At 44.0% G+C, this 20,949-nt stretch overlaps 1 protein-coding gene across 8 annotated transcripts in view; it reads left to right on the plus strand.

The window, feature by feature from the left end:
* ASH1L (ASH1 like histone lysine methyltransferase) overlaps positions 1-20,949 on the plus strand; it is a 191,092-nt gene that overhangs the window by 81,422 nt on the left and 88,721 nt on the right. For 6 of the 8 annotated variants that reach the window (XM_081791976.1, XM_081791978.1, XM_081791980.1 and 3 more), the window contains exons 4-6: positions 1,856-1,957; positions 7,022-7,760; positions 18,673-18,852. In XM_081791976.1, coding sequence (XP_081648102.1) covers positions 1,856-1,957; positions 7,022-7,760; positions 18,673-18,852 — 1,021 coding nt within the window. The remainder of the gene's footprint in view (positions 1-1,855; positions 1,958-7,021; positions 7,761-18,672; positions 18,853-20,949) is intronic. The other 2 variants (XM_081791979.1, XM_081791982.1) reach the window with 1 other exon arrangement.

Below are 20,949 nucleotides of genomic sequence, written 5' to 3' on the forward strand. Positions count from 1 at the left end.
TTTTAACGTTTATTATTGAGAGAGAGAGACAGAGAGAGAGCATTAGCATGGGAGGGGCAGAGAGAGAGAGGGACACACAGAATCCAAAGCAGGCTCCAGGCTATGAGCTGTCAGTACAGAGCCCGACGTGGGGCTCGAACTCACGAACCATAAGATCATGACCTGAGCCAAAGCCGGAATAACCGACTGAGCCACCCAGGCACCCCTCAATATTAATACTTACTAAGGTATGTCTTCACTGATGCCTGGGCTTTTACCTCTTAGATATTTTTATTGCGGGGGGGAGGGGGGGGGTGGCGCCTGTCTGGCTCAGTCAGTGGAGCGTGCAACTCTTGATCTCAGGGCTGTGAGTTCGAGCCCCATGTTGGGTGCAGAGATTACTTAAAAGTAAAATCTTTATTGAAAAAGATACTTTTGTGGTATTTAACTCTTTAATGGAAATCTTATCTCAACCACAATCTAGGGTGGATTCATTGTACTGTCAGTTTTTAAAATCCCTTTGTATTTATTTTTAAGATTCAAGGATAAACAGTCTTGCTTCTTGAATAGATCTCACATTGGTCATGTCTGTGTTGGGGAAGTAGGATGTATTGTTACAATACCAGTTTCCCGAGAACCTAACTTGTTACTGTTGAATGGCAGCACAGAGCCTTCTGTCTCGCCTGAGCAAGACTCAGAGAGGATTTACAATGATGTGGTTTATGATAATACATAATTAGAACAAAGCTCACGGTTTATTATTATCTGTGTCAGAGAAAGGGAAACACTAGAAACGTGGCTCCATTCAGTTCTGTCCCCAGGTTGTTCTTTGCTCACTTAGTCACATCTCCATCAAGGAGTTCACTCTTCGTTTAGAGGTGGATCTTAAAAATCTCATATTCAGGTATTTGATTTCTGATACTTTTGTACTACAGTTGTACTACAGTTATGCATAGGCTTTCTATTTGTAACTTCTTTCAAGTGCAAAGTGAACATTTCAGAGTACTGCTAGTTTTTTTGACCAACGTGATATAGACATTTATTATGTATTCTCAACAGCTGGCTTTTTTGGTTCTAAAGAATCCAGTATCAGAACCAAGTATATTTTATTCAGAAGAAGAATCTTTCCTGAACAACATATTTTTCTCTTGAGTAAGAGATGTGTTAAATTATGCCGCATTGATAGGGGTTTTGGTTAACATTGAGTATGTGACTTTTGAAAGGAAATCGAGTTTCTTTGTCCTTAAGAGCTCTTACGTATATAACGAAGGAACCTCAAGCGTACAGCTTTAAAGTACGTTTGCTCTGTTTCCTACATAAGTTAGCAGTCCTTGCAGAATATGCTATAGGGGAAACACACAGAGTGTGAAGGTGACCTCACAGGTTTAAGATCCAACTCTGATTCTGTCAAATGAAACGCTCAGGTTGGACCTGCTTTTCTCACATCAGTTGTTCCTAATTAATTGCACTGTACATTTTGTCCGTCGGTTTCTGGGATGAATGCGAACTGACAATCAGGAACAGGTGTGATTGTAGTCCTGCCGGTGACTTTTATCGATAAATATCTCGATGATGTGTTTCCTGGTGGTGATGCGCCAGAACAAACATGAATTCCGTTCATTCTCCCTCTAAAATCGTTTTCCCTGTGTAACCTGACAGGAGAAATTGACGTGGGAGAGGCCCGTGAGGCTGTGCTGGCAGCACGCGGTGTGGCTTCTCCCTGCTTTTCGTCCACTCCCCGTCCGCTCGCAAGTTGTATGGCTGCTGGGAGTGGTGATGACAGCAACTCAAGTAGTCTAGTTCTGACACACAATCGTTTGAAATTGTGCTTAGACGTGAGTTTCCCTGTGATTCCTGGCCTTTCCTGTCTCTCCAGGTTCCCAGCCAACCTCAGAGAAGTCTTCCCAGCGACTGTCCGAGAGCACGAGCAGCAGCCCTGCCCGGAAGCGGTCGTCCTCGGAGAGCACTTCGTCCACAGGCAAGTCCCCCTGTTGCACGGACGGACTCTGACCCGACTCTCCCGTCTGCTACTTGTGAGCGGACTTCCCGCACGACGCAATAAGCTTCTCGCGGAAATCACAGCTTACATTTACTTACAAGACATCATTGTGGACGAGACAGAAGTGACTCTAGGACGCGCGAGGGGGCCACAGTGCAGACTGACACAGTGCGGAGCCCCCCCAGTCTCCCTGAGTCCGGGTGGGCTCACTCCCAGACCTGCAGTGATTTGGATGTGATCCAGAGGAAATCGTTCAAAATGACTAGGTTCAAGAGTAGGCAGACAGGAAAATAAAGATTTTACAAGTTGTGTTGAGGTGAGGGACTGTGGGTGCGCTAAGGCAGTGTGGATTGGAACTTAAAAGGTGGGTTAAATTCTGTAACGGACCGGTCGGTGTAGGCACCTCGAGCACTTACCACATGCGTGGTGACTAAAGGAGACATCCCTGGGGCGCCTGGGCAGCTCAGTGGGTTGAGCAGCCGGCTCTTGCTTTTGGCTCAGGTCGTGATCTCGCGGTTCGTGGGTTCCAGCCCCGCGTTGGGCTCCACACTGACGGTGCTAGTAAGCCTGCTTGGGATTCTGTCTCTCTGTCCCTCCCCTACTCGGGTGCGCATGTGCGGTCTCCCTCTCTCTCTGTCTCTCAAAATAAATAAAAAAAAAGAAGAAGACAACATCCCTGAAGATGTGACACATAATACTACTGTAATTTGAGTACGTGAGTGGGTAAACAGTAAGAATGTGTTTAACACACTGACAATAACATGTCCGAAGAAAAGCACAAAACCATAAAATGGAATGCTGTTTTTGGAGAGCAGCACGTTATTTGAGATGACTAGCATGTGAGGGATATTATGTGTTGATTGTGGTTGAACATGAAGCTATAAAAGTAATAACCCACATGGCATAGGGGGTTTTTTGGGTTGTTTTTTCATTTGAAGGAATTGAGACTTTACTGTAGAGGCAGTTGGGAGCCACTAGAGGATTTTGAACAGGAAGATAGAAATTATTTGATACGTTGTGCAGTTCAAAATAGGATAGGTTTTGCAGTGCTAAAAAAAGTCCCACATTTCGGTGGCTTGAAACAGCAAAGTGTTGTTACTTTTTGTTCACGCTGTGTGACCATAATGGGTCTGTTCTGCGTTGTCTTCCTTCTAGGACCTTGTGTAACCCAGCCTCTATCTGGAGCGTTGCTGGTCGTGTGGAAAAGGGTGAAGGTTCATACAACGCACTGACCAGCTCTTAAAGTTTCTGCCCAGAGCTAACTGTTACTCCTCACATTTCAGCGCTAAAGCAGATCGCATGGTTAAGTCTCACGTCGAGGAAGTGTCGGGTGTATAGTGTCATTGAAGGCAGGGCAGCAAATATTTATGAATAATGGCTCAGTCTACCGCGTACACATTTTGGGAAAACTCTACAGCATTACAATGTAGAGAGTGGGATGTGACAAGAAATGTGTGGAGAAATGCATTGATAATGGCTTCAGGTTGGGATATGTTAAAATTGAACAGTGTTTGGACCGTTGGGGTGGAGATGTTAATTGGCCGTTCGGAAGTGGCGGCTTGTAGTTTGAGAGGCATCTCTGGTAGAGGCGCAGGCCTAACAGTAGGTAATACGAACTTTAATCTGGCAGCCAGTGAGATTACCCAGCAAGAAGATACCACTTGGGAGGATGGCAGGAATGCAGGTTTAAGAAACATTCGCTTTCGAGGGAAGCGGAAGAAAAGAGATCGGTGATAACATACAAGTTTTAAATAGATTTTTTATGTAGAAAAATCACAGAGTACATGTAATGGAAACCTCTTAATGTCAGATGTCACAAAGAGGTCAAGAAACATGTGGACAGAAAGTGTTAAGTAATTGGGAAAACGAGTTTTATAAAAGCACTTTGCAGGTGGAGTTAGAGCAGTTTGGCTGCTTGAGAAGGTGCTGGCTGAGTTCAGGTGACCCTGGTACGGATTTGAGCTTTGCTTCCAGCAGGGAGGCAGAGGAGATGTACAGAGCCAACAGATATGCTTCTCGGTACTTAAAACTAAAAATACTAGATAAAATATGGAAAATATTTCTTAAAACATTGCTGAAATTTGAAGTAAGTAGACAGGAAACCAGAAACTTTCAGAAAACTTGATTAACAGGAATTAGGAGTATTACAGCTGCTTGACATCTGCCTGGTGTGGTGAGAGCCTGATTACTGGGAAACATCCAGGTGCGAGAGACAAAGGACAAAGCCTAAGACTCTAGCAGCACAGAAGTCCCCGTCAGATTTCCCGGCGTAAATCTGGCGCTCCCTGAAGGTGACATTTACCAGGATGAGAGCAAATAGAAACAGAGCCGCCACAGAAGAACCTGGTGGTTCCTTGTTTCAGTTTGGCTTTGGGCAGAGCCCGAAAAGGAGCTCCTCTCCACACACATGCTCTGTGTCACCTCCTGTCTCACACTGCCTGTGGAACCCAGAAAAAAAAATCAATGAAAATTTGTTGTAGAGTAGTAGGGCCCTGAGTTCTTCCACAGCCAAATGCAAATTTAATTCCTATTTGGCATAAACCTGAGTGTCTAACCTTCCAGGGATATTCAAAGAAATGAAATATGTGTAGAGACTATGTGTGTAGTAATTGAGATATATAAACAACCGTAGGAAAACAGTTTTGTACAGGATATCTTATGGCCCATCCATGAACTGTTTTGAAGCAAAGCCAAAGGGATAATTTACTTAAATACACTAAAAGAGTATATGATAATACTAATGAGTGCAGTCACTGTTATGAAAGCTATTGGCTACGACCTTAGCGGGATCTATTGGGAAACGTGACAGTAGATTGCCTGAACTTACTTACAATGTGGAAGCTGGGTTCCCAGAGCAGAGGTTTCAGAGAAACTCAGGTGGAATGTGTCCTGCCTTTTCTAGCCCAACCTTAGAAATCACCATATTCTTACCTCTATCGACTTCTCTTTGCTAGAAGCAGCTCACCAAGGGCAACATATATTCAAGAGGAGAGGCATTAGATCCTACCCCTTTTTAAAAAAATTTTTTTAATGTTTATTTATTTTTGAGAGAGAGAGACAGAGCATGAGTGGGGGAGAGGCAGAGAGAGAGGGAGACACAGATTCCAAACCAGGTTCCAGGCTCTGAGCTGTCAGCACAGAGCCTGACGTGGGGGCTCAAACTCACAAACTGTGAGATCGTGACCTGAGCCAAAGTCAGACGCCTAACCGACTGAGCCCCCCAGGTGCCCCTAGATCCTACTCCTTGAAGGGAGAATTAGTAAAAGAGTTGTGTATGTACAGGTTGTAATAGCTCTACAAGCAGCTGGGCTGTTGCTTTCGGGCAGGGAGGCAAGATTAGCTGGGTATGGAGGGGCCGTGGTGGTGTGAAGGCAATGGATAGGTTCAAGAGGCCAGACGAACGTAAAGTCAAACGTTTTGAGTTGTGGGGAGAGTAGAGGAGAAATGACAGACGATGTGGCCTGAGCTTGGCTGACAAAATCCCTGGCACGTGATTGGTGCTCTGTGTATATAATGTTGAAGAGCTGGCTTTATGTTACCAGTCACTGAGCTTGGCGCTTTGGAGGAACAAGGTTGAGGGAGGAGGTAACGAACAGGAGTACGAGAGATCTATGAAACATGCAAAAGTAGAGAAGTAGAAAAACAGGTGTTACGCAGAAGAGAGAGACTGGGGAGACACCAGAATGTACGTGCTATTGAATGAACCGTCAAAGGGAGCAGGGAGGCCTGCATCAAGGAGAGAAGCGCTCGGGCCAGAGAGTGAGAAGGGGACAGTCCTCATTCTGGTGACCTTCAGATAAAAGTGAAGATTAGCACGTGTGTTCTGATCGTGGAAACTATGAGAACGAACGTGTCCCCCGTGGGCAAGTAAATGTAGAAGGTAACACTGCAGTACTGGGGCTGAGGGGCCTCTACGGCTAACGCTGATGGAGCTGAGGAATGGGGAGAGAAAGTGGGTTATCAGAGAAACAGTGGAGGCCGGATTTTAAAAATTAGGGATATAAAATGTCACTGAGAGTTTGAATTTAAACAGTACTACTGGATATTATTTGAAGGAAGTTATTGGTAATTGGAGAAAAAGTCCAGTGTAATCTGATTGGAATCTGGAATGCCGGGGGCTTGTACAGTAGCCCCTAGAATCCTACCACATTTTAAACTCAGATAGACAGGATATGCATCCATCAATTTTGGAGAAGCATTACCTGTGATCATTAGTAGGAGACAACGAGGCATCTTGGGAAGTAGGCCTATTACAATTCGATGTTTACAAAGACTGTGAAACTAACATGGCTGGCCAGAGGAGCGGGAGCCTTTCCCACATGAAGTATAGTCACGAAAATGCGCTGAGTGGTATCCGAGGAGACAAAGATCACCAAGTCCCTGGGCCACTAAGGTAACAAGGGTTAAGTGGAAGGTCTTTGTCCGGCGTTTTTTTTTTTTTTGTTTTGTTTTTTTAATTTTTATTATTATTATTTTTTTAACATTTATTTATTTTCAAGACAGAGAGAGACAGAGCATGAACGGGGGAGGGTCAGAGAGAGAGGGAGACACAGAATCTGAAACAGCCTCCAGGCTCCGAGCAGTCAGCACAGAGCCCGACGCGGGGCTCGAACTCACATACCGCGATATCGTGACCTGAGCCGAAGTCGGATGCTTAACCGACTGAGCCACCCAGGCGCCCCTTTGTCCGGCGTTTAACTGTCGAGTCTCCTAACTCAAATGGACCTTCATTTCTGAAGAAATAAACAATTCATTCCTGGTCCTCATCTCAGAGAGCGAGCGTTATTGTTGTTGCTTTTTAACTCACTGGTAATAGGGAGGCATAGGCCAGTTTTGAAGTTCCTGAGAATCTGACTGTCATATAGGCCCGATTCAGGAAAGTAAACCACCAACTTGCCTGGGAGAGAGAACCGCACATGGTCTTAGGATGTGTGATGTTGTGAGGACAGATGGAGCAGTGCTCCTTTTCTTCCGTGTAAAGAGTCGTTTAAATGACTGGCTGTGTTCGTTTTTCTTCTGCGTGTGATCTGTCACCTCATTTAGTGAATGGCGTTTCCTCTCGAAGTCCGAGAGCGACCGCTCCTGGGGACGACTCCGTGGACAGTCTGCTGCAGCGGATGGTACAACATGAGGACCAGGCGCCCCTGGGGAAGAACGTCGAGGCCGCGATCACATCCGCCTCTGTGCCGCCTTCCTCCAGTCCGGGCCACAGCCACGGCAAGGAGCGAGCCCCGGGGAGACCAGACAGCCTTCTCGTGCCTGCGGTCCCCGGCGACTCCTGCAGTGGTAGCATCTCACTCCTCTCCGAAAAGTTGCCGAGCAGCCGTTCGCCCCCGCACATCAAGAGGAGCGTAGTGGAAGCCATGCAGCGCCAAGCTCGGAAAATGTGCAATTACGACAAAATCCTGGCCACCAAGAAAAACCTGGACCATGTCAACAAAATACTAAAAGCCAAAAAACTGCAAAGACAGGCCAGGACAGGGAACAACTTCGTGAAACGCAGACCAGGCCGACCTCGGAAATGCCCCCTCCAGGCCGTGGTGTCGATGCAAGCCTTCCAGGCCGCCCAGTTGGTCGGCCCCGAGCTGAGCGAAGGCGAGGAGAGAGCAGCGGCGCCCTTCCGTCCTGACACCGTTACGGATGTCATCGAGGCTGTTGTCCAGAGCGTGAACCTGAGTCCAGAACAGAAGAAGGGGTTGAAGAGGAAAAGTTGGCTGTTGGAAGAACAGACCAAGAAAAAGCAGAAGCCGTTCCCAGAGGAAGAACGAGAGCGCACTGAAAGGTAATTCCTGGTTTCACACTTGGTCTGGGTGGAGGACACACAGACGTGTCACAGATGTGACCTATCCATACGCAGCTGAGTGACTCTTCGTTATAGAAAACCTGCACTTCTCTGTTTTATTGAAAAGTTCCTCTTCAGGGCCGCCTGGGTCATTCAGTTCATTAAGCGTCCGACTCTCTCTTTCTTTTTTTTTTTTTATGTTTATTTTATTTCTGAGACAGACACAGAGCGTGAGCAGGGGAGGGGCAGAGAGAGGGAGACAGAGAATCTGAAGCAGGTTCCAGGCTTCGAGCTGTCAGCACAGAGCCCGACGCGGGGCTCGAACCCACAAACAGTGAGATCATGACCTGAGCCGAAGTCAGACGCTCAACCGACTGAGCCACCCAGGCGCCCCAACATCCGACTCTTGATTTTTGACTTGGGTCACGATCTCAAGGTTCCTGAGTCTGAGCCTGCGTGCAGAACCTGCTTGGGATTCTCTCTTTCCTTCTCTCTCTGCCCCTCCCCCACTTACTTTAAAAACAAGGGGGGGGGGGGTTCTTATTATAACTGCCCCAAATTATAAATAATTAAGCACAGGGAATGTAACAATTCAGACTAATCCCCTCACTCTACAGGTGAGGAGGTCCAGGCCCAGAGAGGTTACCTATTTTACCCAGTACATAGCTGTGCGCCTGGAATTATTTTTACTATCACACCATCTCCTGTATGCTCTAACCTTGTCTTCCTGTCATCGCATACGTTTTTCTGCATGTTAGATTTATTTCCTTCATAGTTTCCTGGTTACATTTTTACATTTTTCTAAAAGATACAGAGCACAGAGCCAAAAGTCATCCAAAATAAGAGCATTTAATCCTTTTGTTATGTATCCAACCAGATTCATTCCCTGAAGGTATATTTGGTATTTTTAAATGAGCTAATGACAATATTCACCATTTGCAGATGGCTTTTCCTTTACTAAATGTAGCATGTCAGTCACAGTCAATGGCATCCCTCGTTCACAGAGAAATACAAACTGAAACTGCTAGATACATTTTAAGCCTCTTAACATGTATTGTCAGACTGCTGTCTTAATAGTCACGTACTCTTTACCCCCCACCCTTATCTACCCTGGAAATTATCTTTTTAAAAAATCTTTATCCGGGGGCAGGGAAAAAAAACCTTTCTCAATCTGATACAGCTGAAATATACTTCCTAAATGTTACTTGCTGCTTATTTTAATTTGCACGTTTTTGCATAGTAGAAGACATTAGTATGTGTTGTGTTCCATACCTGTTTTTTAAGTGCTCATTACCTGCAGTCACAATGATAACCCTGGGGTGCCTGGCTGGCTCAGTGAGAAGAGCCTGTGACTTTTGATCTTGGGGTTGTGAGTTTGAGCCCCATGTTGGGTGTAGAGATTACTTAAATTAAAAAAAAAAAAAAAAAAAAAAAAAAAAAAGAATGATAGCCCTTAATGTTTGTTGTATGACATCATTTGGTTTTCTTTATATTCTCTTGCCAAACAGCAGTAGGACAGTTATCAGTCTTTTTCTCTATCATCTACCTTGGTGAATCCCATATAGAGGTTTCTTATATCTCTCTAATGCATCATCTATAAAAAAGACTTCTTTTCCTAGAGAATATACAGGATATATATTTTTTTCATGAGTAATACAAGCTTGTAGATACATCAGTGAAACTAAAAGCTTACTGGTTGAGAAGTTGTGTCTCTCTTCACATGATCTCATTTCTTCTCAAATCCTGTTCTCTTTGTGGGCATGGGCGTTAAGAGCGCACCGTGTAGCAGTGCCTGGCTGGCCCAGTCAGGGGAGCATGCCTCTCTTGACCTGGGGGTCGTGAGTGTGAGCCCCATGCTGGGAGGGACCCCTCTTAGGAGATTGTGCAAGAAAGGACATGACGTAGTGAGATCCCAGGGGCAGCAGCAGTTTTTCACCTTTTTCTGATTAGAACCTACTATAGTACTTGGTATGTAGCAGGAATTTATTCATTTCTTCATTCAGTAAGTGTTTATTGCAAAATTACTTATCCCATGTGCTGAGGGTAGGTAAGAGTGGTAAGCAGATAGAGATACACTCCCTGTCCTCATGGAGTGTGCAGCCTAAGTATGAGTAGGGAGAGTTAGTGCTATGAGAACGAATTGTTGAGGTAATTGACCTAGCTTCCCTGTGGAAGTAATTACTAATTAAAATCTGAAGAATTGACTTCATCTGTTATATAAGGCGTGAGGCTAGAGCACACATTATGGGCTCAGTATGAAAAGGCAGAGCAGGTTCAAGGAAGTGAAAGAATGCTTTTGTGGCCAAAACACAGAGCAAATTCTAGTAGTGTGGTCTAGAGCTTAGAGAATGAGTCTAAAGAAAAGGTTGTGGGGGCCAGATCATGCAGAGGGCCTTGTATGCCATGTTAAAGAGTACGGACACTATTTGATTAGTAACAACCCAGATGGCAAAAGAATAATGGTTATGGGGCGCCTGGGTGACTCAGTCGGTTAAGCATCCAACTTCGGCTCAGGTCATGATCTCGGGGTTCGTGGGTTGGGGCCCCACATCAGGCTCTGTGCTGACAGCTCGGAGCCTGGATCCTGCTTCAGATTCTGTGTCTTCCTTCTCTCTGCCCTTCCCCTGCTCACTCGCTCTATCTCTCAAAACTAAGTAAACATTTTTTTTTAAGCTTAAGAAAAGAATAGTATAATGGTTATGAGCTGGGTTCTAGATCAGAAGAATCTGGGTTCAAACCCTGGTTCTAAAAGGAAAAAGGACAAATTTTAAAAGCTGTGTAAAAAATAAAATCATCTCTCCTTTGCTCTACTGGTGGGAATGCAAACTGGTGCAGCCACTGTGGAAAACAGTATGGAGGTTCCTCAAAAAATTAAAAATAGAACTACCCTATGACCCAGCAATTGCACTACTAGGTATTTATCCAAGGTATATAGGTGCTGTTTCTTGGGTTTTGGGGGGGGGTTTTAAGTTTTTTTTTTACATTTTATTTATTTTTGAGAGAGAGAGACAGAGAGCACAAGTGGGGGAGGCGCAGAGAGAGAGGGAGACACAGAATCCAAAGCAGGCTCCAGGCTCTGAGCTGTCAGCACAGAGCTCGACAAGGGGCTCAGATTCATGAACCCTGAGATCATGACCTGAGCCGAAGTCGGACACTTAACCGACTGAGCCGCCCAGGTGCCCCCAGGTGTGCTGTTTCTGAGGGGCACATGCACCCCCGTGTTTATAGCAGTACTATCCACAATAGCCAAAGCATGGAAAGAGTCCAAATGTCCATCGACAGATGAATGGATAAAGAATATATATACAGGGGCGCCTGGGTGGCGTAGTCGGTTAAGCGTCCGACTTCAGCCAGGTCACGATCTCGCGGTCCGTGAGTTCGAGCCCCGCGTCGGGCTCTGGGCTGATGGCTCGGAGCCTGGAGCCTGTTTCAGATTCTGTGTCTCCCTCTCTCTCTGCCCCTCCCCCGTTCATGCTCTGTCTCTCTCTGTCCCAAAAATAAATAAAAAACGTTGAAAAAAAAATTTAAAAAAAAAAAAAAAAAGAATATATATACATATACACACAGTGGAGTAGTATTCGGCAATCAGAATGAAATCTTGCCATTTGCACCTACATGGATGGAACTAGAGGGTATTATGCTAAGTGAAATTAGAGAAAGACAAATATCCCATGACTTCACTCATATGAGGACTTTAAGCTACAAAACAGATGAACATAAGGGAAGGGAAGGGAAGCAAAAATGACATAAAAACAGGGAGGGGGACAAAACCTAAGAGACTCTTAAAGACAGAGAACAAACTGAGGGTTGCTGGAGGGGTGGTGGGAGGGGGATGGGCTAAATGGCCGAGGGGCATCAAGGAAGACACTTGTTGGGTTGAGCACTGGATTCTACTCCTGAAATCATTGCACTATATGCTAACTTGGATGTAAATTAAAATAAATAAAATTTAACGACAAAATAAAATCATAATTCAAATAGTTAACACTGAATCAACACTATGCTACTATATCAACTTGTGGGATGTATCTAAAGAGGTGGCTAGAGTGGGATTCATAGCCTTTAAAACTTATATTACTTTCTAAAATGCTGAAAATTTATGAACTGTGAGTCCAATTAAGAAATGAGAAAAACCAGAGAATAAGCCCCAAAAGGTAAATGGGAAGTGAAGGAAATGAAACATATATTAAATTAACAAAATAAAGCTAAGGTACAATAGAGAGACTCACTGAAGACCAAAGTTAGTTCCTTAAAGACTAATAAAATATACAAACTTCTAGTAAAGTTGATCAGTGAAGAAAATTATAAGTTAAAAAGGAGATAAGCTGTATATGAGAGATTAAAAAATGACTACTATAAGCATGTTATGCTCCACAAATTGGAAAACTCAGTTGAAATGTATGTATTCCTAGGAAAAACCTACTCAAGAAGAGATAACCTGAGTGTTTCTTTTCCATAAATCCAATCTTTAATTTAAAATCTTGCTGCAGGGGCGCCTGGGTGGTGCGGTCGGTTAAGCGTCCGACTTCAGCCAGGTCACGATCTCACGGTCTGTGAGTTCGAGCCCCGCGTCAGGCTCTGGGCTGATGGCTCGGAGCCTGGAGCCTGTTTCCGATTCTGTGTCTCCCTCTCTCTCTGCCCCTCCCCCGTTCATGCTCTGTCTCTCTCTGTCCCAAAAATAAATTAAAAACGTTGAAAAAAAAAAATTTAAAATCTTGCTGCAAAAAAAGCAGCAGGACCAGAAACTTCTACATACTTGAAAGAAAAGGATCATTCCATTCTCCTTAAAATTCTTTAGAGGCACCTGGCTGGCTCGACCGGAGGATCATGTGACTCTTGATCTCATGGTCATGAGCTCAAACCCCACACTGGGTGGAGACAGACAGACGTACATACATAAACAAACTTTAAAAAAAAAAAAAAAAACCTCTTTAGAGATGATGGGGGAAGTAGGGAGGGGAATACACCTACAGAAAGTACATAAACATTAGAAATAAGTTCATCTTTTTTTCATAAAGCCAACACTGATGTCGACGTGGAAGGGGTGAACACTGCTGGCCAGTATCCCATGCGCCTCCCCAGTCACAAACTGCTTCACCACTAGCCAAAGTCAATTTCCTGACTTCTGATGTAACCACCTCCTTACCTTTTTCTTCTACACCCTTTAAGTTTGCAAGCTAGACAATGTCGTTCAGTTTACCCTCACTGAACTTCGTGTGGATGGAATTGCACAGGACATACACTTTTGTATCTTCCCTTTCTTTGCTCGACATGTGCCTCTGTATCTGTGCTGCGGCATGTTGCCGTAGTCCTTTCCGTCGTCGGTACAGAATTCAGTTCTCTGCTTCACGGTTGGGTCGTTTCGACTTTGAGACTGTTTCCCAAAAATGCTGGTGGATATGGGCACGAATCTCCCCAGGGTGTATTCCAAGGGATGGAATTACTGAATAACGTAAAAGATTTGTCCCCAGACTTCTTGAAGCCGGTGCGTTGAGCTGGTACGGAACTGGTTCGGTAAGAGAAGGCAGCCTTGCTACGTGAAACCGTAACACTGCTTATCGACAGGGACAGAGAACAGTGTTTAATAAATTGTGCCCTAAAAGTTGATATTACATAGTAACGGGAATGAAATTGGATCCTGTCTCATCCCAGATACAAAAGTTAACTCCCAGTTGATTAAATCCATAATAATTAAATCCAAAAAAAACTACACAACTTTATTGTCAGAAAGGAGTTCATAAGCCAGATCTCAAAAGCAGTACCATACAGGTAAAAAGACTGACATACTCAATTATATTAAAGCTAAACTTCCATTCGTCAAACATCAGGACAAATATATGAAGACTTGCTACAAACTGGGAAATTTGTGACATGTGTGATGTATACAGTTTTGGTGTCCAGAATACATAAACAGCAACAAAATTGTGTTACAAATAAACCCTATGTAATCTAACAGTTACCCTTTAGAGAAAGTCTTGCCCAACAGTCACCAGAACACTTTTCGGAAAGGTAGTGGCAAGATTCATTATAATATATAGAAAATAGAAATATCCAACATTACCACGAAAAGGAATAAACAGTTTTCCACGCAATGGAAAATGATATGGTAATAGAGATTCATGAATTACAGCTGATAATGTAATAATAGTGGATGAATCTTATAAACATTAAGTAAAAAAAAAAAAAAAAACCAAGTTCCTAAAAATGATATACTAGCTGGTCCTACTTTTATAAAGCAAACACATACACAAACTAAACAAATTACTGCATTTTTTTAATAATTTAATTTTTTTAATGTTTATTTTTGAGAAAGAGCACAAGCAGGGGAGGGAATGAGAGAGACGGAGACGCAGGATCCCAAACAGGCTCCAGGTTCCAAGCTGTCAGCACAGAGCCTGACGCTGGGCTCAAAGTTAGGAATGGCGAGATCATGACCTGAGCCAAAGTCAGACGCTTAACTGACTGAGCCACCCAGGTGTCCCCAAATTACTGTATTGATGTAGATAGATATATCATGAAACCACGTATTTTTTTAACGTTTGTTTATTTTTGAGAGAGACACACAGAGTGCAAGCTGGAGAGGGACAGAGAGAGAGGGACACAGAATCCAAAACAGGCTCCAGGCTCTGAGCTGTCAGCGCAGAGCCCGACACAGGGCTCAAACCTATGAACTGTGAGATCATGACCTGAGCCAAAGTTGGATGCTTAACCCACTGAGCCACCAGGCACCCTGTGATGAACCATATTTTAATGTGCATTACCTCTTCCTCTTTTTTTTCTTGAAAAATTCAGTCTTGGGGCACCTGGGTGGCTCAGTCAGTTGGGTGTCTGATGTCAGCTCAGGTCATGATCTCTTGGTCCATGAGCTTGAGCCCCCCATCAGGCTCTGTGCTGACAGCTCAGAGCCTGGAACCTGCTTCAGATTCTGTGTTTCCCTCTCTGTCTCTCCCTCTCTCTTTGACCCTCTCCCGCACTCGCTGTCACTCACTCGCTCTCTCTCTCTCTCTCTCTCTGTCTCTCAAAAATAAACAAAAAAATTAAAAAGAAAACTTCAATCTTCTTTTCTCTTTCTTTTTAATGTTCATTTATCTTGAGAGAGAGAATCCCAGGCAAGCTCTGCCCTGACAGTGCAGACCCAGACATGGGGCTCCACCTCATGAACCATGAGATCATGACCTAAGTCGAAATCAAGAATCAGATGCTTAACCGACTGAGCCCACCCAGGTGCCCTGAAAAATTCAGTCTTAAAGTCATTAGGTCTAGGTGTCCACGTGGGGTATGGAAACCGTGGTGACCCTGAGTTGGGTGTTGGAGACTTCATGGAGCGAAGAGTTGGGGCTTGGGACAAAGTGGAGAGAACATCAACCCCGCCTCGGGTGTCAGAGCCTGAGTAGAATGAGATGGATGCGCTTGTGGAGAGAGAGCCCAGTGTTGGTATAGACACCGGCAAGGGCGGGACGTTGTCCACTCAGACTTCACTAAGGAGAATTTTTAAAAATCTGTGGATGGGCATTTGCATGTCTTATAAGCCCTCATGGTAATTCTGATGTGTGTAGTCAATGGACAGCACTCGAGGAAACGTGACACTGGGAGAATTTGTGTATGCAGGTGATAAACAGGAAAGCAGAAGTTGTTTTTGATTACAGAAAAAAGAAAGAAGGTAAGGCACAGAAGTAGAAATGAATTTGCCTGGTAAGGAGAACGGCAATCAATCAATCAAACAAACAAATAAGAACCGGTGAAAAGAGAAATAACAAATTAATTGATTGGATAGATAGATAAATCGATTGATCCTGTTACCAAGTACCAAGTATGATTTGTCCCAGTTATAAAAGACTTGTTCACCATCTGAAAGCATATTAAGGGTCCTCATCACATCAAAAGGCTAAAGAAGAAGAATCACACTAATCGTATCAATAAATGTAGAAACGTAATTTCACAGACTAACTCGTTTGTGATAAAAACTGAGCAGTCTGGGAACAGGAAAACTACCTCAACATATTAAAGGCCTTATACAAAAAACCCCGCAGCTAACAGGATCCATGGTGAGAGATTGAGAACTTTTCCCCTAATATCAGAAATGAGGAAGAATGTCCACTTTTGCTGCTTTAATTCAGCCTAGTATTAAAATTCCTGACTGATGTAGTCAGGCAAGGAAAAGGAGTAAAAGGCTTCTAAAGTGTAAAGGAAACAGCAAAATGAGCTGTGTTCACAGATGCTTTGATCTTACATGAACCCTTAAAGATCTCAAACAAAACAGCTGTAGAAGCTTTTGAACAAGTTCAGCAAACTTGAAAACACAAAATCAGTTGCGTTTCTATACACTGATAATTTTCTAAAAAGGAAATTACAAAAACAGTTCTACTTACAGTGGCATCAAGAAGAACAGACCTAAGAATAAACTTAGCAAGGGGCCCGGGGGGCTCGGTAGGTGGAGCCATGCGACTCGATCTTGGGGTCGTGAGTTCAAGCCCCATGTTGGGTGTAGAGCTTACTTAAGAAGAAACTTAAAAAAGAAAATTTAAAAAAAAGGAGGGGAGGGCACCTGGGTGGCTCAGTCGGTTAAGCGTCCGACCTCGGCTCAGGTCATGATCTCGTGGTCCGTGAGTTCGAGCCCCGTGTCGGGCTCTGTGCTGACAGCGTGGAGCTGGGAGCCTGCCTCAGACTCTGTCTCTCTGCCCCTCCCCTGTTTGCTTATACTTTTTATGAAAAATAAAGATTGAAAAAAAATTTTTATTAAAAAAAAGAATAAACTTAGCAAGGCAAAACTTGTACATTGAAAACTACAAATCATTGTTCAGTCAAATTAAAGAAGACATAAATAAATGGAAAGACAGCCTGCGTTCAGAGACTGGAAGACTTAATGTTGTTAAGATATCAGAACCACCCAAAGCGATCTACAAATTGAGTGCAATAGCCCAGTGATGTGTTTTTCATGGAAATAGAAAAATCGATTCCCTGCCATGTCATTGCTTTGGGCTTAAGGTCCCTAACCAATCTGCTTGCTTATTTTTATTTTATATATTTTTTCCAGGGTTTTTCCTTGTACCTAGTGCAAGGATAAGTGGCAATATCTATTCCGTCTTTGCCTGGAGCTAGAATCAACCTAATTTTTAAAGATTAAAAAAAAGCTTTTTAAATGTTTATTTATCTTTGAGAGAGACAGAGTGCAAGTGGGGGAGGGGGAGAGAGAGAGACAGAATCCAAAGCAGGTTCTAAGCTCTGAGCTGTCAACACAGAGCCTGACGCGGGGCTCGAACCCGCTAACCGCGAGATTGTGACCTGAGCTGAAGTCTGACGCTTAATCGGCTGAGCCACCCAGGAGCCCCTAAAGATGTTTTTGATAGGGGTGCCTGGGTGGCTCGGTCAGTTAAGCGTCTGACTTCAGCTCAGGTCATGATCTCACGGTTTGTGGGTTCGAGCCCCACATCAGGGTCTGTGCTGACAGCACCGACGTCTGCTCGGACTCTCCCTGTCTCCTCTGCTTCTCCCTCATGTGTGCACAGTCTCTCTCTCTCCCTTTTTCTCAGAAATAAACATTAAAAAATGTTTTTGATTGACTTAGAATTCTACTTGGACAGGCTTTTTCCTCCTCCTCCTCCTCCTCCTCCTCCTCCTCCTCCTCCTCCTCCTCCAGCACTTAAAGATGTTATCTCATTGCCTTCAGCCTTGAATTGTTTCAGACATGAAATACTCATTCCTATTTTTGTACTCCCGTATAGATTGTTTATTTTTTCCTCTAGCTTTTAAAAACTTTTCGGTATTTATTTAGCAGTTTACTGTGATACACCTTGTTGTATTGGAGTTTATATTGTTAATGGCTTGTTTAGCTTCTTGGAACTTTGAGCTTATACTTTGTATCAAATTTGGAAAATATTTGGCCATGAATCTTTGGGGTTTTTTCATTATGAATTTTTTTACTTTGTAGATGGCACGTAATTGTGTATCTAGTTTTTGTTCTTTTCCAAATGGTCACGGTTTTTTTGGTAGGCAGTTAAGTTACTTGTGGTTCAGTTTAGATCCTTTGGAAGACTGTTTTTAAGCTTTATTAGTGCTAGTCTTTGGTCTAGGGATAGTTGAGTCCTATGAAACTGGCTGACACTACCCTCTGGATTGTCTGTGGAATGCCCTGCAGTTTCTCTCCACTCTGCCTAGTGGAATCAGAGTAGCGACCATCACGTACGAGCTCTTGGACTTGTTCAGGTCCCAGCACTCTGGTAGCTCTTTGTCTGGCTTTAGAGAGTTTCGCCCTGTGTAGGTACCACCCGGACTTGAGTCTAGAATTACTTTCCTCCGTGGCTTTCTCCACGCCAGTGCTCTGCCTCACCAGCCTGAGTGCCCTCAGCGTTCTCTGTCTTTTCGGTTTATGTTGTTGGCTGTTCTCTGCTGTGGCTCTACTCCCTCCATCATCATCCTCCCTATGAACGCAGTTCTTATTTCTATTTTTTTCTTTCTTTTCAATTTTCTTGGTGATCACAATCCTACAGTGTTGTCTGATGTCTGGTCATTGTTTTGTAAACTTTCTCTAGTTTCAATGTTTATTTATTTTTGAGAGAGAGAGCCAGAGCGCAAGGGGGGAGGGGCAGAGAGAGAGGGAGACACAGAATCCGAAGCAGGTTCCAGACTGTGGGCTGTCAGCACAAAGCCCAACATGGGGCTTGAACTCACGAACCGCGAGATCACGACCTGAGCTGAAGTCCAACTTTTAACCGACTGAGCCACCCAGGTGCCCTAAACTTTCTGTAGGTTTATAGTAGTTTACCATATTTCTACTACTTTCTGTTGGGAGGACCAGAGTGGCATCTGTTACTCCATCACAGTCAGCTGAGGAAGTGCTGTATCTCATGTTTTACTTACTGTGGTGTTTTTTGAATAGACAGTAATAAAAATTACCTTTAAACTCTCTTTCTAGCTTTACTGAAACAACAGTTGAGATTCCCGGTCCTCCTGAAACCCCAGCCAAGCCTCCCGAACCTGAAGGTAGCTTGCAGCCTGTGCTTTCTCTCATCCCAAGGGAGAAGAAGGCCCCACGTCCCCCAAAGAAGAAGTATCAGAAAGCAGGGCTGTATTCTGACGTTTACAAAACTGCAGAGTAAGTAGTCACATCTGTCAGCCGGCATGTCTTAAAGACCATTCTTCCGTGCTTGAAATGATACTTTGACTATCAAAAAACACCATATGAGTGCAGGGCCCACAAATACTGACCTCATCACAGACACCGCAGCATCCACTGTGCTAGCGACACTGCGCTGTGTTGTTCGGGGCTAATTACCTTCCTCTCTTTTGGGTTTTGTTTCAATTTAAAAAAAAAATTTTTTTTTTTACTGTTTGTTTATTTTTGAGAGAGAGAGTGAGCATGACCAGGGGAAGGGCAGAGAGAGAAGGAGACACAGGATCCGAAGCAGGCTCCAGGCTCCGAGCTGTCAGCACAGAGCCTGACGCGGGGCTGGAACCCACAAGCCGCGAGATCATGATCTGAGCCGAAGTCGGACGCTCAACCGACTGACCCAGGCGCCCCTGTTTCAATTTTTTTAATTCTAATTACTTAACATTTGGTGTAATATTAGTTTCAGCATCTTCCCTGTTCTTCATCTTCTCTCTGCCTTTCTAGCGGTATCTTTTTTCTTTTTTAAAAATAAGAGAAATGATACTATGTGGGTATCTAAAATGATCTTGATTTTTTACATTCATTCCTCATTGATTGAATGTTTTCTGTGTTTTCAAACACTTCGCTGAAGGAGTGAAATACGCTCCTTGTAGGAACATCCTATCCCTTTGGGAGGGGCAGCTCAAGAAGAACCTCAATTAAGAGTGTGTAGAGCCCAAGGGTGCCTGGCCAGCTCAGTCGGCAGAACATGTGACTCTTGGTCTTGGGGTTGTGGGTTTGAGCCCCATGTTGGGTGTAGAAATTACTAAAAAATAAAATCTCTAAAAAAGAAAAAAAAGAAGGTGTAGAGCCTGAAAGAGACATCAACTGACTGTGTCACTGTGTATAAACGTGATGAATTTTTTTAAGTTTATTTATTTATTTTGAGAGAGAGAGAGAGGGGAAGAAAACGAAAGAACTCCAGTGGGGGAGGGGCAGGGAGAGAGAGAGAGAATCCCAAGCAGGCTCCGTGCCATCAGCACAGAGCCCGACATGAGGCTCAAACCTGTGAACTATGATATCAGGACCTGATCTCAAGCGCCCCCAATCAATCACCCAACCGACTGAGCCACCCAGGTGCCCCAACATGATATTTTTAAGAAAGGAGAAGTGTGTGTGTGTTGTGTGTGTTTTTGGATAACTCTAGTGACAGAGCAGACCGTGTATGACAGGGCTGCAACAACAGACACTCGGCGTCCGTCAAAAGGTCATGAGGGTGTGAAGGAAAGGTTACATTTTAGACGTATGTCCGACTCAGTGGGGTTAAAGTGTCTGCATGTGAGCCACAGCAACTTATTTTGCAGTGAAAAGTTTTCTATTGATTGACCACTGAGGTAGATTCCACATAAACTCTTTGTACCCTATTCTTGCTTCTAGGATCATGAAAATGTTTTATTCATGAAGCTTATTCGTTGCAGATGCCGATAATAGGAAATTCAAATACTCGAGAATTTAAGAAGATACACATTTCTTTTCCTTTAACTTAAAAAATGTTATGAGGGGCGCCTGGGTGGCTCAGTCTGTTGAATGTCCGACTTCGGCTCAGGTCGTGATCTCACGGTTCATGAGTTCGAGCCCCGCGTCAGGCTCTGTGCTGACAGCTGGGAGCCTGGAGCCTGCTTCGGATTCTGTGTCTCCCTGTCTCTCTGCCCCTCCCCTGGTCGTGCTCAGTTTCTCTCTCTCAAAAATGAATAAACGTTAAAAAAAAAAAATTTTTTTTTAATGTTAACAAAATACAAACTTCAAGGTTAATATGGTGTCTTCAGTTTCCTCACAGATCTAGGCTCCTTTGTTTCTGTCCCTCCATTTCAGCATTAGGCTTCCGTTTCTGTGGTTTCTTCTTGTTCCAACATAGCAGCTACAGCTCAGCCATCAGGTCTTCCTTGTAGAAAGCAGAAAAGAAGAAAGGGAGTGAAAAGTGTCCATCTTCTCTGTAAGGAAGCAGTATGGAGTGGACACGTCTTCCCACTCCTACCCAGACTTGAATCCCCAATCCCCAGTGTGATGGTCTTTGGAGGCAGGAACTTTGGGAAGTAATTAGGT

This window comes from Panthera onca, chromosome F1 (assembly GCF_046562875.1).
Source record: "Panthera onca isolate mPanOnc1 chromosome F1, mPanOnc1 haplotype 2, whole genome shotgun sequence".
NCBI lineage: Eukaryota > Metazoa > Chordata > Mammalia > Carnivora > Felidae > Panthera > Panthera onca.